At 40.6% G+C, this 22,414-nt stretch overlaps 1 protein-coding gene across 1 annotated transcript in view; it reads right to left on the bottom strand.

Moving 5' to 3' along the window:
* Positions 1 to 1,401: 1,401 nt before the first annotated feature.
* Positions 1,402 to 22,414, bottom strand: part of fat3a (FAT atypical cadherin 3a) — a 189,749-nt gene continuing 168,736 nt past the window's right edge. The window contains exons 20-30 of the mRNA XM_061281270.1: positions 21,501 to 22,302; positions 17,797 to 17,931; positions 17,467 to 17,621; positions 17,047 to 17,289; positions 14,826 to 15,072; positions 12,898 to 13,051; positions 9,213 to 9,925; positions 8,609 to 8,722; positions 7,108 to 7,167; positions 6,106 to 6,141; positions 1,402 to 2,977 (exon numbers count right to left, since the gene is read on the bottom strand). Coding sequence (XP_061137254.1) covers positions 2,346 to 2,977; positions 6,106 to 6,141; positions 7,108 to 7,167; positions 8,609 to 8,722; positions 9,213 to 9,925; positions 12,898 to 13,051; positions 14,826 to 15,072; positions 17,047 to 17,289; positions 17,467 to 17,621; positions 17,797 to 17,931; positions 21,501 to 22,302 — 3,291 coding nt within the window. The 3' untranslated portion in view covers positions 1,402 to 2,345. The remainder of the gene's footprint in view (positions 2,978 to 6,105; positions 6,142 to 7,107; positions 7,168 to 8,608; positions 8,723 to 9,212; positions 9,926 to 12,897; positions 13,052 to 14,825; positions 15,073 to 17,046; positions 17,290 to 17,466; positions 17,622 to 17,796; positions 17,932 to 21,500; positions 22,303 to 22,414) is intronic.

The following is a 22,414-nucleotide window of genomic DNA, read 5'->3' as shown; positions in this document are numbered from 1 at the left end:
TGTGATCTACATTGCAATGTCATTTTATGGGCCAGTTTCGTCTGAGGTGTCTCAACAAACTTGTTTTTCCTATCGGAATTCAATGAGGTGAACCCTACGTATAATACAATGTGATGGTCAAAACTTTGTCGAATGCATTTGCAAGTTCTAAAGCAAAGGACTAATGCTTCGAATATCATGAACTGAGAATGGAGCCAACAGAAGCAAACTTTGCAGTCCGAAACTGGATCCCAAACAATCCAAAGACCCCAAACCTTTGTAGAAACCGCCCCAAAAAAGTTAGGAATTAATATTCTCAGAATTAAAAGCAGATAATATCATGAGCAAGAACCTTTTTATTTTTTTTTGCACTGAATACAAAATAAGGAATACAGGAATCATTTTGTACAGTTTCTGTAGATAACGTACAGTATTCTGACAGTGAAAAACTAATTACAAATGAAATTCAGTCAAAATCAGATTTCAAATCACTGAAATGGATACGTTTTTTATCTGTTACATTGTGTGGATTGAACACTATTCATCTGTAGTATTGTATTGATGTGGAATGAATTCGATCCAAGTCTGATTGTGAAGAAATCAAAAGAACGATATTTAATTGAATGCCTCTTTCTCCACATTCTCATAACAAAAGGTTACAATTCATACCTATAAAATCTGCATTATAACAACAGCTATGTACACTGTACAACAATTTGTTAACAAACATAAATCTGTTACAAAAAAAAGCCTTAAGCTTAATTAGATCAGTCAATACCTGGATGGTGAAGATGCCAAGTGGCCGACAACTGAAATGCTCAAAGGAAGTGTCTAACTCGCTTAACTGAACTCTATGGCAGCAATGATTCAAAACAGAATGTAGAAAGAGCCTGACAATGGTTTTCATTCACATTTTTAGTTTAGCAGTTGCACTGCCATTTTTTGCATGTTTAATTTAAGAATAAGAATGAGATCAATACTGTGACTAAGGCGTAGGATTCATGAATGTGGCACAACATCTCATAAATATCTCAACAAAACAGCATCACATCACTTACGTATCATAAAGCAAACAATTTCATGAAACACAATTACTGAAGCTAAGTTTCCCTGTGGTTGCTAACATACAAGGATCTTAAATTCACATTCTCACTCACGTTGCATATTAATTCATCTCTTTTGGTACCTTTTCATCAGTCTAAACTGTTTTTTTAATACTAGATGCAGTGCTTTTCCAGCAGTGCGTGAATAATTGCATTAGTAAATATTAAATGTCAATCTGACTTGCATTCACTGACTAGAATAAACTAACCTAATGTAAGTTTGCTCCAATATTATTGCCCAAAACTGTTGTTGTTGTAGAATTCTTCCTATTTATGATTAGCTAAAAACAAAACAAAAGAATGCAAGCATTTCTATTACATGACCATTACTCAGACCATTTGCACAGATATAATATTGGGGGTTGCTTTTGGAGGCAGCACGGTGGTCGGCTGGTTAGCACATCGGCCTCACAGTGATGGATGGATTGTATTGTTGGAACACATCCCTACAAAAGAATTACTTACTGTTGAAAAAGAAGATAACTAAACAACACCAAAAGTACTGTGTGGTCTCTATACGTAAAGCTACACTCAAATGTTACTGTTCATAAATGATGACACTGTGCTTCAGAGGAGAATCTCGATGTGTGAGTCCCAAATAACAGAACTTAACTGAAAGTATGTACACGTATATTAGCAACAACAGCAGCCCTTAGCTTTCATACAATACTAGTCATGGTTTCAGGGGCACATTCCACATGAAATAAAATACATGTCTCTTAGGAAAAGCATTTTTTCCCCTCACACCTGATTACAAGTCAGGTTATTTTATCATACAAAGTCTGTACAAGCACTTTAAATTGTGCAATAAAGAAAAACAGGAAGGCAGTATTAGGGGAGGATGTCTGTGTTTCGAGAAAGAAGTACTCCTTTGGCATCTGTTAGTCAGCAGGAAATCAAACAATCATTTCACTTACATTATTGTCCTTTCTGTTTTCTACATTTCCTCATAATATTTCTAAACATGAATCACTTGTGAATTAATCTTTCTCAACATTCTCTATCCAATTATTCTGACATTACGTATGACTTCCTGTGGAATTACAAAGGGCACTTCTGTAAATAAAAAAAAGGAATGACTTTTTTAACGTGTGATTCAATGCAGAAATACTATGGATGATGCTTTAACAATGTTATCATCATTTTCATATTCTCATTGTTGTATTAATCGATCAATGGAACTTTTTCAAAAGCATTTTCCTACCATACGGCGATGTTTCTGCACCACTGTGTTTTCTTGATGAGACGTCACTATACAATCAATCACACCTCTGTTTGTTGCTGCGACTCAGTGGTGATGGTGACCCCTCGACGCAGTTCGTCCATACTATCAAAATTGCTGCCATGTTCTGAGTCATCCAGCCCACATGGGGCCGACACGTCCGACGCTGATGATGCTCCAATTGACAGACGCATATTTAGAGAGACAGAATCACCGTTGTCACCAGTTTTTGAGGCAACCCCGCTCACCGAAGTACTGACGTCCCCGTGTGCTGCCTCCCCCGTTGGAATCTGATGGGGGGGCAAGTATTGACTGGGGTGGAAATGAAGCCTGCCATGCTGATGTCCAGTGTCACCAGAACTCAAGGTGCTCGCCTTGGAATCTGGCAAGTTAGCAGGTAGGGCAGTATGGGGCTCTGCATAATCCTCTCCGACGGGCAACGGAGGAGGCAATTGGTCTCGGCTAAAGAATTCTTCTTCATGGGGAGGTGGGTAGTCGCTGTCAACGTCGAAACCCCCAAGGTAGTAGTCAGACTCTAATTCACGAGTGCTTCCTCCGAGTCGTGAAGCGGTGCCCACTGCAATGCCCCCGGGACAAGCCTCGTAGCCTGGCACCTCTTCGATGTCTGACAGTTTAGTGCTTGGCATCCAGTCTGATGTGTCCCAGTGATATGCTGGAGAGTAGAAAAGGACACGGTTAGTGACAAGCTAGAATCTGAAGGTGAAGGATCATGGAATTAGTCAGCACTGCCAACACCCTCTTGTCCACAGTACAAAGCTCTGCAGTACACATGCCATTGATATGCATTCAATGTGTCACACACAAGCAGTTGCGACAACAATACACAAAGGTAGTGAAGGTCAATTACATGACAAGCACTTAATAGAACACTGCTGTGGCATGCACACAAGAAACCGTTGAGGGGCAAGATTACAGCATGCACAGGTTCATGGGAATTGCAGCACAAAAGCCATGTTAAAAACACCCACATGAAACATTTTGACATGTCAGAATAGCATGTAAAAAAATGGTAAAATATCCCCTTGATTGACGAGGCAGTCGTATAATCACCCATTTGTTGACACAAGGATGCCCTGTAAAATTATTGCCGTGTTTTAGGGAGTAGTTTGGAGGCTGAAGTAAAAATTCCAAAATACTGTGAATTATTATCTTTATAAATCCACCTGAACTTATTCATAAACTTAAAATTTTGAGTACCGTATTTTTCGCACCAAAAGGCGCACTGGATTATAAGGCGCACCCTCAATGAATTTTTTATTTTAGAAATTATTTCATATATAGGGCGCACCGGATTAAAAGGCGCATAAAATAGAAGCTATACTGCAACAAACTGAGGTTGACTAGGGTTGCGGTATGCATCCACTAGCCAATAACCTATGAGCCCTCTGTAAACAATCGCGTTTCTCAAACAATCTCCTATAAAATGATCAGAACTGACTAAAGTTCGATCTAACACTGGTACTGCTTACCTATGTTTCCCTTCCATATCAATCCGTAAATTTACTCAAAACATTAACAGAGCAGCCTATTTTGACATGAAATAGCCTTGTGCGTATACCAGCTATTATTATAGCATTAGCCACTCGCACACTCCCATGAGCCTCAGCTCGCAGACCCCATGAGCCTCAGCAAAGTGTAAACAATCGCGTTTCTCAAACGATCTCCTATAAAATGATCGGAATTGACTAAAGTTCGATCTAACACATTGGTACTGCTTACCTATGTTTCCCTTCCATATCAATCCGTAAATTTACTCGAAACATTAACAGAGCAGCCTATTTTGAAATGAAATAGCCTCGCGGGTACAACAGCTATTCGGTAACGCCCCCTGACTACAGTTGCCGTAATGTTGGGAAGCGATGCGACCTTGTAATATACTAGTTGTACTAAAACGTACTGAAACATTTTGGCAGAGCACTGTGTACAACCAGTATGGATCAACAAATTCATCAATTGATCCATATATAAGGCGCTCTGCATTATAAGGCGCACTGTGTTTTTTTTTAGTAAAATGTAAGTTTTTAAGTGCGCCTAATAGTGCGGAAAATACGGTAAACTAAATATTTGCCATTTTAAATGACCATTCTCAATGACACAAAAATATTTAGAAAAAACAAAACATGTCCATTACTTTACCTTTTGAAAAAAAAGGTGCAATTTAGTTTAACAATTGTACATCCATAATCTTCTGTTCTAAATTCATAGTTGATTTGAATATTCTACAAATAAACAAATTACTAGGATCCTAGAATGTAGCTTTCCTCAAAAATTGTCAGATAACGTCTGGGATATAGAATATTCGAAATGTAAAAAACAATGAAGGTGACAAACTATTGTCATTAGCGCCTCGCCTATTTATTTATTATTTGTCATCAGCCTTGTCTTATTACCCCCAGATGCCCAGATAAGCAAACGATGGTGCTCTTTTCAATGTCTTAAATGACAACCTCACACACAGACTCTGTGTAGTGAAGTCTGGCCTACATGATACCTCTGGTTTTGAATACTAATGCTGACTCTTGAAAGAATCATTTTATATGGTGGCTTAATTTAAACATGCAGCACATTATGGTTCTCCTTGTCGCTTTTCCGTTAACAAATTTTATTGGCAGCTCATCTGAAAGAATGATCAGTGTTATTTAAATTAGCAGAGTTCTGGAGTCCCGGTCTCAGAGTTCAAGAGAAAAGTTCTCAACAATTATGATGAAATGTTGGATTGAATAATATAATGTTATTATTGGACTGATGCAGTTGAACAATTGAGCAAATTGAATGAAAAAAAAATTACAAACAAAAAGAATAACATGCATCAAATCAGAATGCAAATTGCTTCATGATTGAGAATGTGAACTTTTATGTCATTAAACACAATTACAATCACTGGTATGGAGGAACAACTCCAAACAACATGATAGTACTGTGGCTGTACTACGGGTAAGTAAGGGGACAAGCAAGACGGGTGAAAGATAGAAAGAAGGATGACAAATGAGTGATTGTCCTCTGCTGCCAAGCCAACAAGTTGAGGGAAGCGGGGATAGAGCTCAGAAGAGTCATATGAATTATCAATGATAAAAAGACAATCTGGGTATTTATAGATAAAAAGATACAAGGAGTAGACCAATTTTAAAAAAGTCACTGCCTGGCTATGTGACGTGCAGGCGGTTAGCCAGTCAAATTCCATATCATCTCATTCTGCGGTGAGCTCTTCAGCTTTGAGGGATAACGGTAGTTGGTTGGTTTCAAAACTGAGGATTAGAACTTTTGAGTGTTGAGGCACTTAATTGGTTCCACAACACAAAGGAGTGTGAAGCTGGAGGCCCTGGTCACATCAAAGTCACAGAATTGCATCCTCACTCCTTCTGTCTGTTTGGACGGTCGGACAATGATTAATGAAGCGATTGCCGAGTACAGTATTTGTACGTTAGTCAAATGGGAATGTTAGCCTGATGCTAGTCCTAGAGAAAAGGTCAGGTGCTTGCAACAAACTTTATGGAAAGTAGGTCATCTTATCTTGCCCGAAACAAAATGTCGTCACGGTTGGATTGATAGCGTGCCATTTTTAAAATATGAATCTGTTTCGTCAGTAGTCATCATTTGGCTAAGACATATCTACTAAGATTAAGTCTACTCCTTGCTTAGAGACAGAGTGAGGGTGAGAGACACAGGAGAGGAATACATTGGTAGATAAATAGAGAGAGCGAGAGAGAGAGAGAAAGAGAGAGAGAGAAAGAGACACAGAAAGAGAGAGAGACAGAGAGATACAGTAGATAGATTTTTCACCTCTGTTGAAGGTTTGACTTTGGTCCATGACTGACACTGTCAGATGGAAGAATAACATATGAGAGGTTTGAAACATTTGTATGTTTCTGTGACGAGACTTTTGCATGATACATTAAAGCCCGAGGCCACCATTACCATTGCTTGATATGTTATGTTAACATACTAGGAAGGATCTCAGTTTGTTGTTTGTGTCATGTAACATTAGCATACCGTACAATTATTCAGCCGGGTGTTGCTTCTATTCTATATTTATATTAAATTGTCTTTCAAGATGACATGTCTGTTCTTGGTGTTGGATTTTATCCAATAAATTTCCCCCAAAATGCGACTTGTATGTCTTTTACTTCTTTGTTACGCATTTTATGGCTGGTGCGACTTATAGTCCGGAAAATACGGTAATAAATTATAAATCTAGTGACTCATTTCAATGACCTATTACAAATTAACATAATATCAACCATATTTTCACACATGTCCATGCTGAAGGGCCCCAATACTTTTAGATCCTATTAACACAAGAAAAATCACAGATTATGAGGCTCTAAATAGACTCTAAAGGCAACGTTCTTGGGCAGTGCACCTCATTCAGGAAGAATAAATCATATTTATGAATAAAAATCTATAATACAATTTAAATCAAATTAATACATTTTGTCAGCATTTGGGAGCATGAAAGTACGCTTACTTGCAAATCTTACAGTCTCAAAGACGTTTGACGATTAAATGATCGTTTTTGCTGGACTTGAGTTGACAAAAATAAATCATAGTTCTGCTACTTCTCTAAGGCATACGTGTTGTGGCGAGGGGCGTGGTGGTGGGGTCAGAGCCACTATCTTTAATTTTAAAGGGACTTGTAATGGGCGTTTAAGCGATGAACGCTGTGCCGTATTTGTCCGTTCCAATTGTGCTTTCCTCAAACTCCAGTGTAAAGAAAAACAGAAATTGGAGAAAGAAAGAGTCGAATAGTCAGAGGTGAGATGCAAAATGGATGAGACATGGTACCTTCACTTTCGATTGTGTCGACAGCGTCATTGACCAGTCGAATGACGGTCACTATGGAGGCTTTTGGAAGGAAAAAGGAAGACAGTAATTCATGGTGATGGTTTAGGACATCCACTCAAAATCCTATCAGTTGCCATCCCTGTCTGAATAGAAGACTACCTTTTTAACCTTTGACCTGAAGACTTCTCTCACATTTTTGCTTTTACTAATAAAAATTGAACAACCCTCCTAAACAAACATGCACAATGACTAAACACTTCAAATGAGAAATAAAGCCTCAGGGATCAAAGATAAAACGAGAATGTAATGAGGAGTCTGGAGCAAAACAACACACCTGCAAAATTATATTGGCTTGAAATGTCAGAAATAATTGGTCAAAATGAATGCTTTTTAATTAATGGGCTATGAAGTTGACGTTTCTGAATCACAACTGTTCAGAGAATTGTGGCTCTCGATGAAGTGATGTCATGAAAACAAGGCAATACAATCAAACCAAGACACAAAGCCATCTGCAAAGCTCCAGATAAAGGCTTCACTTCATACAATACACTCTGAAAGATTAAAAACCCTCATCTGCAGGAAGTACGGCTGGTTGTCGGAACAACTATAATGTGCTTTAGAAATGACTCAAAACGTTTGTCCAACCCCGTTGCAGGATGGTTCACTATATTCTTGTACTTGGTGTCACAAAATCAGTGTGAGAAGCAAAGAAAAAACATCCTGTAGATATTCTACAGTTGTAGAGGTTGCTTCATATTATATTAGCAGTAAGGACATTGTGGACATGTCATTTGACAGTTCGACAGGAATAACGAAAAGATTTTACCATTAGGACTTGAGGCACCTCTAAGCATCAGTAAACATAATAAAGAAGGATCATCATTGTACAGTAAAATGAACATAATGCTGCTCCTACTATTGCTTTTTAATCAATTTAGATGAATAGAAAATGAACAATTGCTAACTTCAACTGCTAATTTCGTCAATCAAAACAATACCACATTGTTTACAGGGTCAGAACCGCACGCTTGGTTTCTGCTGTAGAGGAATGATTTTGTTTATGGCAAAGGCTGCACAACCCCATGCACTGAAAACTCATTCTGTGGCTGTGCACTTCATGAAGCAGGTTTTTTATGTGAGCTGCAGCTCCGCAAAAATAATGTATGAGACACAGTTGGCTGTGGAAATAACACAAGGGAAGCCAGCTTCTGGTTGGAGTAAATGTTTCCATTCCTCCTTCTCTTCTCATTGACGATTCACCCGTCTTGTACTGTCCCCATCCATTCTTTCATCCTTATTCTCCTCAAGGACACACTAGAGACATGAGGTCTTTGAATAGGGTTCTATTGCAAGCCAAACATTTCACCAATGTATGAAACCCATGGGGAAAGCATTTGTATTTGCATTTCAATGTAAAGACACAGTCCAGGTCTTAACAAGCAAAAGTATTTTAGAAGACCAACATTAACAGAGCTTGAAAAGGAGAGCGGGCGTATCTTACCATTGTCATCACAGGAGTCGGACTGAAACGAACTCAGCGACTGGACCTCTGAATTACTGCCCTTGTTGCTCCCCGAGAGACAAGTTATTTCCTCGGCCATGTCAACCATCTTACCTGTAAAGAGAGGATACTTGCTCAATTAGAATACTCGGTATTTAATCATGTTCACATTTTGACATCACAACACCATTTCGACACCGATTTGAGCAAAAGCACTTTGTCTTTTGAAGGCTTCAAGTGAGATAATGTCAGAGGGAAGTGGCCACTGAGTTTAGAGTGTCATAGCAGAAAGAGAAAGACTGGAAGAGTCAAAGAAAGGCATATTTTAGAACTGGGTGTCCTATTTTGTTAAGGAGTTGTGATTTTTTTCCCCCGCTCAGCTTTTTGTTAGAGAACAGCAAGTGCATAAAGAACTGAAACATTGAACAGCTGGACATGCATATTCAAGAGTTAAGAGAAGGTCAAATTAGGTACACGAGTAACTCTTATAAAGCATTTTCGTTCATTCTGAAATTTCACAAACTTCGGTGTACATAATCTGTAGTCTGATTTGAATTTCAGATCAACTGTACGTACACTCACAAACACCATCACCGTCACTCACCGTCATCACTGTCCCACGGGTTCTTTTGTATGGAATCACAGTCTGATCGACAAGGGGAAACTGGGGGTAGGTTTGGGGCCACGCTGCACACCACAACCCCCCTCCTGGTGGACCCGGACAAAATCCGTGGCGACTCTGGGTGAAAGGTGCTCATCTCTGTATGTTCCACTGTGCGCCCATCCACCATCTTTTCCAATGTTGCCCTTGGATCAGCCTGAAAACAAGGAGTGTATGCCATGGGCCTGACCGGGACCTGTGGAGGTCCCATCATCCCACCCGCTCCCACCACGGTGGGCCCCAGTCCGGTTTCTGAATAAAGATTGATGGGGTCTCCTGCTGTGCAATGCAGGGTCTTAAACTGAACACCATTGGCTTTGTTGAGAAGGGCTGCTGTGGCGGGGTCCTGGATCAGCGACAAGTTGTTTCGCGAGTAGCTCTTTTGGAAGACCTTCTTGCGGAAAGCGATGAAGAGGATGATGAGGGTGGTGATGACAAACAGCACCACGGCGATGCCAATCAACTCCTCCTTTCCGACTACTGCGTGCCCAGCTTGCATGTCCGGGACGACAACGGGCCGCAGGCTGCAACGCTGTCCCACAAAGCCCGCAGTGCAGTTACAGTAGAAGGAACCGTGCGTGTTGACACAGATCCCACCATTCTCACACTCGCCCTCGGGATTGCTGTGGTCACATTCGTTCACATCCTTCTCACAGCTGCAGGATGGAGGGTTGGAGGAAAGAGGGGAAGGAACTGGTATGAGTAGAATGTATAAATAACAAGGGCTGCACAAATGAGTTTAATCATCTCAAAGTTCCCATTTCTCAGTGGCCAAATTAACATCTGTAAGGGGAGATATTCTTACAATTTCTTCTGAATGTATGATCACCCTGCACTGACTCCAGCGAGTTCCTTATACTTCCGCCATGTAGAATGCGTGCTGAATTTAAAGGAAACGGGGCGCGGGGCATCAATTAGCTAGGGTTCAAGTTGGCTGTGTTTAGTCTCACAACGGCGCAAACGCCCATTTCTGTGGCTCTAAGACTCAAACCATGCACACAGTTAGATTGCACTTTGGGTTAGACTTGTGCTGGCCCCAAAAATCGGTCCCTTTAATGCTTAAGTGAATTTAACGGTGCAATAACCACTAAAATTAAGGGAACTGTTGACAAACATGATGATTAAAAAATATATAAATAAGGTGATTTTGTGAGCTTTTTTGTTAACTATAATAACCTTGGGTGTTACCAAGCAAATTAATTTTTTTGGGGGGCATCTTCAGTCAAGGCCAATATGAAATGGAGATTAAATTATATACAATCCTATTGGCAGTATTTAGTGAAAGAAATGTGCTGCTGAAAAACAATTCCATCATGACTTTTACTACATATATGTTTTTCTAAAAGCAAACAAGAACTACGATTTTAAGTCAGAGTAGGATCATCACTGTTTCCATTTAATTTGCTTAGCTCCTATTCTTCCTGTGGGAAGTCAGAGACTATACGAAAATCAGACAGTGAGATTTGGGGGCTATTAAAATGGTGGACATAGAGGTATTTCTTCATTTAATGTCAAATGAGGTCAACATCGTTAAAAAGTGAATTACAGTACACTCAATGGTGGAGACACTCAAGACTAAGTTTTACAAAGTCAGATTAATCAAACAGACCAGGTTATATATACAACCAATAATAAACTATATTAAAAGTCTGTTGGCAGCTTGTATTCCTCCAAACTAACTGACAATCCCTCACATTATGAAATAATAGATGGAAAACGGTGTGATCAATAAATAGCTTGAGAAAAGCCGTCCCTGTCAAACACTGATCCATGATATACATTGTAATATTGCCCCCAAGTGGCCACAGAAAGAAAACATTTACTTTTTTATTTTTTTTTATTTATAAATATGTGGAAATTAGTCTCTATATCCAAAATAAAATTGTGAGACATTTGGGTTAAAATTTTAAAGCGCTTATCCATCCATCCATCCATCCATCCATCCATCCATCCATCCATCCATCCATCCATCCATCCATCCATCCATTATGTGTACCGCTTGTCCCCACGGGGGTCACGGGGTGATGGAGCCTATCCCAGCCGTCATCGGGCAGTAAGCGGGGGACACCCTGAACCGGTTGCCAGCCAATCGCAGGGCACACAGAGACAAACAACCATTTGCACTCGCACCTAGGGACAATTTGGAGCCTTCAATCAGCCTACCAAGCATTTTTTTGGAATGTGGGAGGAAACCGGAGTGCCCGGAGAAAACCCACATGGGCCCGGGGAGAACATGCAAACTCCGCACAGGGAGGGCCGGAGGTGGAATAAAGGACTTATTATTATTATCATTATTATTATCATTATTATCTGCACACAAAACTATACAACTTCAATTGCAAATCATAATGCTGATATTCGATTGTGATTAGCCCATTTGTACCTAATGTGAATCAATTATTTTCTGTGTTTACTTTGTACTTTGTGGAGGCAAAATCTTGACACATTTTCGAATATCCTCAGGCATGTGATGGTTGTGGCCATGTTTTAGTCCGATGCAACATGCTTCCCTAATTAATTAATTTTTTTTTTTTTAATGTGACTGAATAAATATGTATAAGAGCCTTTCTCCTTACCCCTAAATTGAGAAAAAAAAAGCCACCATGTGCAGAAATACTCTAGATCACTACAGCTGTGTTTTTCTCTATCCCTGTGTCGGTCTCATCAATTTCACCCCCATGAATGCAGGCAGATGACCCAGCACACATACTGCAGGTGTTGGTTCTGTTTGAAGATCCCCCTCCCTAAATAAAGCAGGTTCAGTTGATTCTCATTAAAATAGTATATAAGTGAGGATTTCAATTGCAGGGTTTTAGAACTGAAGTAAGATTGCGGAATCATGAAATAAAGATTAAAAGTCTGTATCTTTAAAAACAATCTTGGATTACAACCACAGACAAGGCAATAGGCAATTATCATCATCCTTTGACGAACCTAAAAAATATACACTAAGGATTCAAGGACAGCAGGATTTAGAAAGCCTCATCTACAAATAGTTGTAATTGATTCACAGTGCTGTTGCCTTGTAGTAAATATTAAAGATATTTAAGATCTACTTAATTCTCATCTTATTTATATTTATCATCTTCTGTTATAGTCGATGGTTTAATCTTGTTTGTCTAAATTAGGGGTGTCCAAACAAGCCGCAGTTGGTCCAGTTTTTATTGGCCCGCAGCAAATTCTGAAAACATAATTGAATATGGCCCGCACAAGAAGCTTGAGCTCAACTCTGTTGCACTTCTCAGTTCCCACACTAGCAACCCCCCCCCCCCGGAAGTGAAGCGAACACGCAGCGTTTGACGTCCGATTAGCCCCCCCCCCCCCCGGAAGAGAAGCGAACGCGCAGCGTTTGACCTCCCATTAGCAACATCCCCCCCCCCCCCCCCCCCCGGAAGACAAGCGAACGTGCAGCGTTTGACGTCTCACTAGCAACCCAGGGAAGAGAAGCGAAAAAAAATATTGGCCCCCGGGCACCTTCCTTCACGTTACTAAATCTGGCCCTCCTTGCAAAAGGTTTGGACACCCTTGGTCTAAATGTATAATCAAATGAATGGAGTTACACAATTAATCGTTACAGCCCTCAAACAAATTCTTAAAGGATTCAGAGCTTGATTGGCATGATACTCACGTCAGACCCATAAAGCCTCTTCTACAACTGCAGAGGAACGCATTGCCGATAGCCTTACACATCCCACCGTTCTTACATGGATTGGGTACACATGCCGTTATCTCGATTTCACAGCGCCCACCAGTGTACAAGGGGTTACAGCTGCATGAGAATCCTGTCAGACACAAAAAAGAACCAAACAATTAAGAAGTCAGCCATTTCGCAGACAGCATAGGTTGCACAATGTCATTGAACTTGTCTCAGGAGCGAGAATGCTGTAATTTTAACAAATGACAAGAGGAACAATAATCTATTCATCGTCAATCAACAGCTCAAACCGCTTTGTGTGTGGCGGATAATTCTGCGCTCTCCTTCGATTTTCACAGTGGGGCCAAAAAAGGGTTCAAAATATCGCTAGAGCCTAAGCGTTTCCAATTTAGTAGTTCTCATTACTTACAAAAGTTGTAGATTTATAAATAGAAGGCACTTTAATGTTTAAGTTTTCAATATCTGTTCTTTTAATGATTTTAGGTAATTATGCTTTTGTTTTCTGGAGGTGGACTTCAGGGTAAATGTAAGTCAAAAGAACCCTTACCAATTTCATTTGACTATATAACAATGTATGAACAATTCAGCTTCCATAAAGCCCCATGCTGTGCACAAACGCGTCGTGTTTGTGTATGTTGGTGAAAGCAAATAGACGTGATAAGGCACTTGAGCTACAGAGAGCCTGCACATTTCTTGCTCTTAAATCAGCCACGGAGAGGCTAATCCTTGTGATATGTTGAAGTTGTCATAAGTAGAGATGCCCATGTTAATTTTGGTGCCAATTGATAGCTGTTTCTGGACATTTTTATGTGATCGTCTGTACAATGATTTCCAATGGGGAGATTGTAATCGCTTCTTTCCGTGACATAGTCGGGCTGATTAAGCAGACTCAGCCCAAACAGTGGCCGTCAGTATGTGCTCTTCTGTTCCAAAATACTGTTAGCACAATCCTGTTGCTTCTACCTTCTCCTCAAGCCAAAACCGTACAATTAGCATGGACAACCCACACATTTTCAATGAGAAAAATAGGATTCGAATGTACTCCAAACTCTATAAAAATATACAGTGAGTACACAAGAATTCAACTGTTTCACTTTCTCCTGGAATATCCATTCTGATGTTTTGCCACCAGGGGACAGTATAAGACAGACAGAGGATATCTTGTGAAGAATCAGCTCCTCTGTCAGATTCTCAGTACTATAGTATTTGTTTGTTGCGAAGGATAATGACTATACAGTTTGAGCATTATGATATTGGCTACATGTGTTGCGACACCCTTAGTGTTCGGATATCCGTTGCTTACAACAACACCGCCACTCAGAGCGCTGTGGTTATCCCTATTGAATGCTTTCGGAGGCTATGATATTTTCTTTGTTTTATGTTAAGTGTGAAGTAACTTTCAACTGGTATAGGCAATAAACAGCCAGAAGCAATGTTCTACAAGAATATCTATTATTAATATTAAAATTATAATTATTATATTAATTAATATCCACCAAACTGTGTGTCAAATTGAAATGATCTATAAGCCAGTTATTGTTATGGGTAATGTTTTAAGATGGGTTTGACAGAGTTCTGCGATATTACAAGATGTAGTGTCTTGAGATCTAAAATGTCTACTGTATTGTATATGTTATTCAATGGACTTACAATTGTTTTGCCTCATCATGGCTAAAAAGCTGTATTCAGTATAGGTATTAAATTGGTCTCACATGGCGTGTATTGTATACTGTACTGTATATGGGAGAGGGGGGCTTGCTTTAAGCAAAGTAATATCATGATGGAGTGATGAGTTTCAATCAGATATACTGATGCAAATAAAAGCAAATACTTGATTGATCATTACAAGTTTGTGCAACTTGTGCTTTTGGGTTGTAGTGTCTGCAGTAGCTGTCACTCACCACCAGAAGGCAGGCTGATACAGCTTCCCCCATTGTGACATGGCTGCTGCAGACAGGCATCAGGGAAGAGGACGCAGCCCAACTTGAGCTCTGTAAGTCCCACCACCTCAGCATAGTGTGACCGCTTATTCTGCAGTGGCAGCTCATTGTTGTTCAGCATGACCGAGTCCAGGCAGCCTTGGAAGCCCTCAAGCACTTTCGGGTCCTTTTGGGAGTCAACGAGGCTGCGTGAAGTGGGATGCTGCACCTGAAGCCATCGTGGGCAAGTGTTAGGATAATAACACAACGATACCCAGTGGGTATCCAAGCATAACTTCTACAGCAGGGGTCACCAACACGGTGCCCGCGGAAACCAGGTCGCCCGTGAGGACCGCATGAGTCGCCCGCAGGAGTGTTCTAAAATTAGCTCAAATAGCGGCACTTGTCAGTGAACTGCATCTATTTACGAACAACTAATTCGCGATTTTTTTGCTTCGGTTGTTGAACAAAATTCGGAGGTCGAACCTCGCGAGATGAGCCGGGAGAACCCACGAAAACCGTGCGGATCGGATTGTGGTCAAACACCAAGGTTTGACTGTATTTTTGCTATTCTTGTTAAAATCACACTTACACGTGAACTGGAAATGACAATAATAACACATAGTCAAAGCCAAATTGAGCAAATTGGCTATTTCAGAAGTGTGTGTCAAACTGGTAGCCCTTTGCCTTAATCAGTACCCAGGAAGTAGCTCTCGGTTTAAGAAAGGTTGGTGACCCCTGTTCTACAGTCTTGAGACAGCTGACTGCAATACATGACATTAGAGGAATTAAACACGGTGCATTTGCAAATGTAGTGCTGGTAACGGAGGCAAATTTAAAATTTGGAAATGCCATAAGTTTGAACAGTTTGAATGAGGGGTTTTTGATCTTTGTACATGTTACAATTAGAACATTTTGTGTTAAAATCCATGGAATTGTACACATGGAAACTGCATACACTTAAATCTCGATTTTACACGGACTTTGGGGTCCAGAATTTGAGGTTCGTGTTTACCCCAAATAGCGTGTTGTATAGGAATTCTTGTTTTTTTTTAGAAAGGCATGTTTTTAGTCAGCCGAAGGGGTCTTTTGTTACGTTAATTTAGGTCACTCGTGTTGTAAGGCAGTCGAAGGGGTCCGTTAGCCGTCCGTCACCCACATTGAAGTCTGTTGACATTTTATTAAAAGAGAAGCAATACGCAGATGACAATATAAGGCGGATTGAGTAAGTCATTTGATGCTATGTGAATTGGATGGAAAAGAGAATAAAGCAGATACATGTCCGGCTACGCTCTTTGACTTGTGAGTGACTGTATGGGTGAGGTGTTGCCACCAGCATCCCCCTTTCCTAAAAAAAAACGATCCTAGCGATCCTTAACACTCATTATCTAACGCCTTTAAATAGGTCACGGAAATTCATCGAATCAGTAGTGCTAAGGTTAAAGCGCTGGTCATTTAGCTTCATACGGTCCTTGTATCATCCATTTAAAATACTAGGTACTTGAAAATGTATTTACAAAAAAAAATAGAAATAAAAAATGGGGTCCATTACCAAACCGCATTAGACAGAAAATCGCGTTGGATCGAAGCGAGTAAAATCGAGATTTAGGTGTACTGTTGACATATTGAGAGCATGTAAAACATAATGGGACATTTACATCAACACAGTCTGTGTGGTGTTTTTTTTCTTTTTTTTAATTAATCAAGAAGTCTAAGTTTGAGTTAGTGGCATTATGGGAACGTTTCAGAAATAGTTGAATAGTTTTGGAATATAAGATAAAATCAGAGTACTTAGTTAAAGAAAGAGCATCAGAACTGTGAGGCTGGCAAGCTACCCATTCGAGTACTGTTGTCCCTTTATCTGCACTACATCACCAAATTGTTGTGTTCTTCCAAAACCACCCTTTTGTTTTACTTTGCCAAAACAAGTGCTGTAAAAATATCTATGGAAGAAATAAGTGTAGGCATTTATTATTTGAATTACTAAAGAAACTTGGTCAAATTAAGTCTTGAATTGGTTCATAGACTCCATGGAAAATGGGACAATTTTCCACAGTCACAGATTCTGCATTACATAAACATGGTATGAGGTTCTGCCTTACTTAATCAAAGATGGTGACTGCAGTTGTCAAAGTACTAAAGTGGATGCTGAGTGAGTTTACAACAGTAATACTAATTAGGAAACAGAAAAGAATGCACTGACCACTGCTCCAAAGTAGATGGTTCTGTCTGGAGCAAACAATTGCACATAGGCTTGCCCATGGCGCCTTTCAACATAGCTGTCATCCAGAGAGAGACTGCTGAAGTTGCGGTTGAGCTCCATTGCCACCGTGTGCCAGCTGCCATCATTGATCCGCCGGCCAGAGATGCCCAACATGTCGGGACTGTCACTACCTGCAGTGTCAGGTGTGCAGCTGAGCTGGAACCACAGCTTTCCCTCGTCCAGCTGCTCACACACAGATGAGAACATATTGTATGTGGCAGTAAGTATGGCTTGCCCTGTGGATGAATGCACCCTGAATAATCCTGGAGTCTGCAAGAGTTATTATGCTTGGACAAAAATTTGCTTTGAGGATATATCTTTTTTTTTAAAGGGCCAGGGAACTAGATGGAGACAGCATACCTTAAGCATGGTGCAAGGCTCACTATGAGTGTACATGATGATTCCTCTAGTCTGCAATGTTCTGATTCTCAGACTGAGTTTCAGCTCTGTTTGGAGTCGCTCTGAAAGCTGGTATTTGATGTAGCTGTTACCTGAGAAACTTAAAGATGAATGGCCTAGAGACACACACACGCACACACATACCCACGCACACACACACACGCACGCACACACACACACACACACACACACACACACACACGCATGCATGCATGCATGGACACACCACAATGTGCATTATTACATTATGTAACAAAAGAGAACAACATATAAAAGTAATATTTCTGACACCTGCACACTCTCCAAGTTTGCCCGGTGGACATTGACATGCATACCGCCCTCTGGTCACATCCACCGAAACGCATTGCATGTCTGCTGGGCACTGCTGGTCTTCACATTGTTCTGACAAAGCAGCACAGTTGGCGTCTAGCAACATAAACAGAAAAAAAGCATTTTAACATAAAAAACGTTGGTCAACATCTATTGTGTAGTTCTTGCTTAATGTCACATTTCTGAAGATGACCCAGAGAATGCATTCAGAGCAAAAGAACATTTTAAGCATGAAAAGAAGTAATTTTGTGTCCATGTGACAATATACCCAACATCACCCCCTGTTAGTATGTACGAGCTACATATTGGACTCTGTGCATATTGTAACATAGCCCAAGGTGAACATTATCCAGTTACCCCCAAAACGGATTATACTTTGCGGTTAATTATCAAGAATTATCTTCCTAAAATATACTATTGTCTTGTAAAAAGAGACAAGATTGTCGAGCTGCATAAGGTTGGATTGGGTGGGCTTCAAGACCATGGCCAAGAAGCTGAGTGAGAAGGTGACAACTGTCTGTGCCATCGTTCGAAAATGGAAGAAACACAAAATGACTATCAATCAACCTCATTCTGGCGCTTCATGCAAGATCTTACCTCGTGGGGTATTACTGATGATGAGGAAGGTAAGACATCAGCAAAGTACTACCGTATTTCCCGCACTATTAGGCACACTTTAAAACTTAAAATTTACTCAAAAACCCACAGTGAGCCTTATAATGCAGAGCGCCTTATATATGAATCAATTGATGAATTTGTTGATCCATACTGGTTGTACACAGCGCTCTGCCAAAATGTTTCAGTACGTTTTAGTACGATTAGTAAATTACAAGGTCGCATCGCTTCCCAGCATTACGGCAACCGTGGTCAGGGGGTGTCACTGAATAGCTGTTGTACCCAACGAGGCTATTTCATTTCGAAATAGGCTGTTCTGTTAATGTTTTCGAGTATGTTTACGGATCAATATCCAACAGGATCATAAATAATCAGCACCAATGTTCGGTTCAGCACGGTTCAGATCACTTTTATGGGAGAGAGTTTGAGAAACGCGATTGTTTGCAGGGGGCTGCCACGACACTTTGCTGAGGCTCATGGGAGTCTGCGAGCTCAGACTCATGGGAGTTTCCGGGTGGGTAATGCTATAATGATAGCTGCTATATGCACAAGGCTATTTCATTTCAAAATAGGCTGCTCCGTTAATGTTTCGAGTAAATTTACGGATCGATGTGGAAGGAGAACAAAAGTAAGCAGTATCAATGTGTTAGATCGAACTTTATTCAGTTCCGATCATTTTAGAGTAGGTAGTTTGAGAAACGCGATTGTTTACAGGGGGCTGCCACGACACTTTGCTGAGGCTCATGGGAGTCTGCGAGCTGAGACTCAAGGGAGTTTGCGGGTGGCTAATGCTATAATGATAGCTGCTATTAGGCTATTTCATGTCAAAATAGGCTGCTCTGCTAATGTTTCGAGTAAATTCACGGATCTATATAGAAGGGAAACATAGGTAAGCAGTACCAATGCGTTAGATCGAACTTTAGTTAGTTCCGATCATTTTATAGGAGATAGTTTGAGAAACGCGATTGTTTACAGAGGGCTCATTGGTTATTGGCTAGTGGATGCATATGGCAACCCTAGTCAACCTCAGTTTGTTGCAGTATAGCTTCTATTTTATGCGCCTTTTAATCCGGTGCGCCCTATATATGAAATAATTTCTAAAATAAAAAATTCAATGAGGGTGCACCTTATAATCTAGTGCGCCTTATGGTGCGAAAAATACGGTACACGGGAGGAGCTTGCTAATAATCTCTACTCAGCTGGCACTATAGTCACGAAGGAAACAATTAGTAACACACTAAACCGCAATGCTTTAAATTCCTGCAGTGCCCACAAGGTCCCCCTGCTCAAGAAGGCTCATTTGAAATTTGCAAATGAACATCTGAATGATTCAGAGACATCTTGGGAGAAGGGTTTGTGGTCACATGAAACAAAATTTAGTTCTTTGGCATCAAATGAACTTGCCGTGTTTGGACGAAGAAAAGTATTGACTATGACCCCAAGAACACAGTCCATACTGTCAAGCATGGAAGTGATAACATGCTTTGGGGGTGTTTCCCTGCTAAGGGGACAGAACGGCATCACCGCATTAATGGAAAGATGGATGATTAACAATCTTCTTCCCTCCACCGGGGCACTGAAAATGGGTTGTGGATGGGTCTTCCAGCTAGACAATAACCCAAAACATACGGCCAGGGCAACAAAGGAGTGGCTCAAAAAGAAGCACATTAAGGTCATGGAGTGGCCAAGTCAGTCTCCAGACTTTAATCACAAAGAAAATCTGTGGAGGAAGCTGAAACTTCCAGTTGCAAAGCGACAGCATCAAAACATTAAGGAATTGGATAAATGGACCAAGATTCCTCCTGTTCTGTGCACAAACCTTGTAAACTACAAGAAATGTCTGACCTTTGTGCTTGCCAAAAAGGTCTTTGCCACCAAATACTAAGCGATGTTTTGCCAGGGAATCAAATACTTATTTCCCTCAGTGAAATGCAAATCTATTTAAAGTAATTCCTCGTTTATTGCGGATAATTGGTTTCAAGACCACCCGCACTATGTGAAAATCCGGGAAGTAGCGTCACCCTTTTTTTAACATACATATATTGTTTGTGTATCAATAAGTGTATATTAAACCATATAAGTGCATATGTTATTATTAGAACATTAAATAATAGTTCCAAACATGTAAATAAATATGAATACATAGTATAAATGACAAAAAAAAATATGTATAAATCATTTAAATATAAAAATGATACGTGTGTGTGTGACATATGTATATGTAGCTAAAGTATACATACTGTAAATATGCTTTTAGAACTCTTTTATTATTATAACAACTATTTTATAACAAGGTACAAGTGTACATACTGTAAATATGTTTTTAGAACTCTTTCATTATTATAAAAAAATTATAACGAGGTACGAAACTGCAAATATGTTTTTAGAACTCTTATTATACCAACTTTTTTTATAAAAAGGTACAAAAAGGTACAAGTGTACGTACTGCAATTGTGTGGCTAACTTAATTCGTGATCAAGTTTGCAGGTCGAAAAGTTCGTAAGTAGAGGTTTTCTCCCTATTAATTAATGTAAAATTAATGTTTAAGTGCTTTACTTGAAAGATAGGTGGGTGCTTGAGTGATGGGGGCCTATGGCGAGTGTACCGTATGCTTAATCTATATGTTCGCTACACTTTCTGATTACCCTCGACGCTTTTTGCGCTAGTCTTCTTAGGAGATATGATTAACTACAAAGACTCTGGACGAAATAAGCACAACTTCTCAATATGCCAACGCACACACAAGAATACAGGACCGAAGGGCAAGGGCAATAAGAAAATGGGTAAACGACACACACGCACGCACGCAAGCACGCACACACACACACACACAAACACCCACACACACACAACACAACGTCACCAGACACGCTCTGAGAGAATCGTTCATGGGTTTAGAAGACAATTTTGGTTCGTAAGAAGAGGCAAAAAATTCTTGAGGCCCCGGTTCGTATCTCGAAATGTTCGTAAGTATAGACGTTCGTAATATAATTTGACGATTGCATTCTAATACGAATTTTACGGGACATTGACAACATCTCATTGCTTACCAGCGCATGTGCAGCGTGACGTCCGATGGAATCGCGGTGAGACAAAGCTGACTCGTGGAGTGCTGTACGTTGCCAGGTTGTGTGAATCCAAGATTATGTTTTGTTCACACTGGGCCCCACGACAATCCAGACCTGAGCAATTTTTATCCAAGATGGCCGAGACTTTAAGGACCTCCTCTAGCCGCCGCCGGGAAGCACTAAGCTTCTGAGTGAGGTAAGCTGCCTTGTAGTATCCGCCCTCAGCTGTTTCCACAGCGACAAGCATGTCCAGCTGTTTAGTTCCACCAACTGGCTGCAAGCTGAGCAGCTGCAGAGCATCCCGTTGCTGAGAGGTGGCCGCTTGCTGCAACACCTTTAACACGCTTTTCAGGTGTGAGGCAACAAAGTCTTGTGGAGCAACACTCTCAAAGCGAACCGTCACAGCCTCACGCAACATCTCAGGCGTTGCCTGCTCAACATGCACGCTGACGGGCACAGGGACAGCAAACCGGCCATCACTAACACTGGCATTCAGAGAATATCTGCCAGCATCCAAACCTCCCAGGGCAATGATCTTTCCATCACGAGGGCTAATCTTGAAGAGACTGCGATGGGCTGGTGGGGCGTGGCCAAATGTCAATGCATCGTAGGGGTCCGCATCTGTGGCATGCAACTTTCCAATGACACCACCCGGAAACTCATCTTCCATGGTGACAATATGAATCTCTAGTGGCAGCGCTACAGGCCTGTGTAGGCTCTCCTCAATCACCCTGACTGTCAGAATGGAGGATGAGGACAAGCGAGGCTGTCCAGAGTCGGTCACCTTGTGGAAAGAAAAGGGGAGAAGATTAATTTTGATTCACTGAATACAGGGATTGACATGCTTTATCTCGTCAGGAGGCATTTCTCCAAGTCATGATAGGTAGGACTGGACA

The sequence above is a fragment of the Syngnathus typhle genome, linkage group LG6 (genome assembly GCF_033458585.1).
Source record: "Syngnathus typhle isolate RoL2023-S1 ecotype Sweden linkage group LG6, RoL_Styp_1.0, whole genome shotgun sequence".
NCBI lineage: Eukaryota > Metazoa > Chordata > Actinopteri > Syngnathiformes > Syngnathidae > Syngnathus > Syngnathus typhle.
This window is presented reverse-complemented; position numbering and strand designations above follow the sequence as displayed.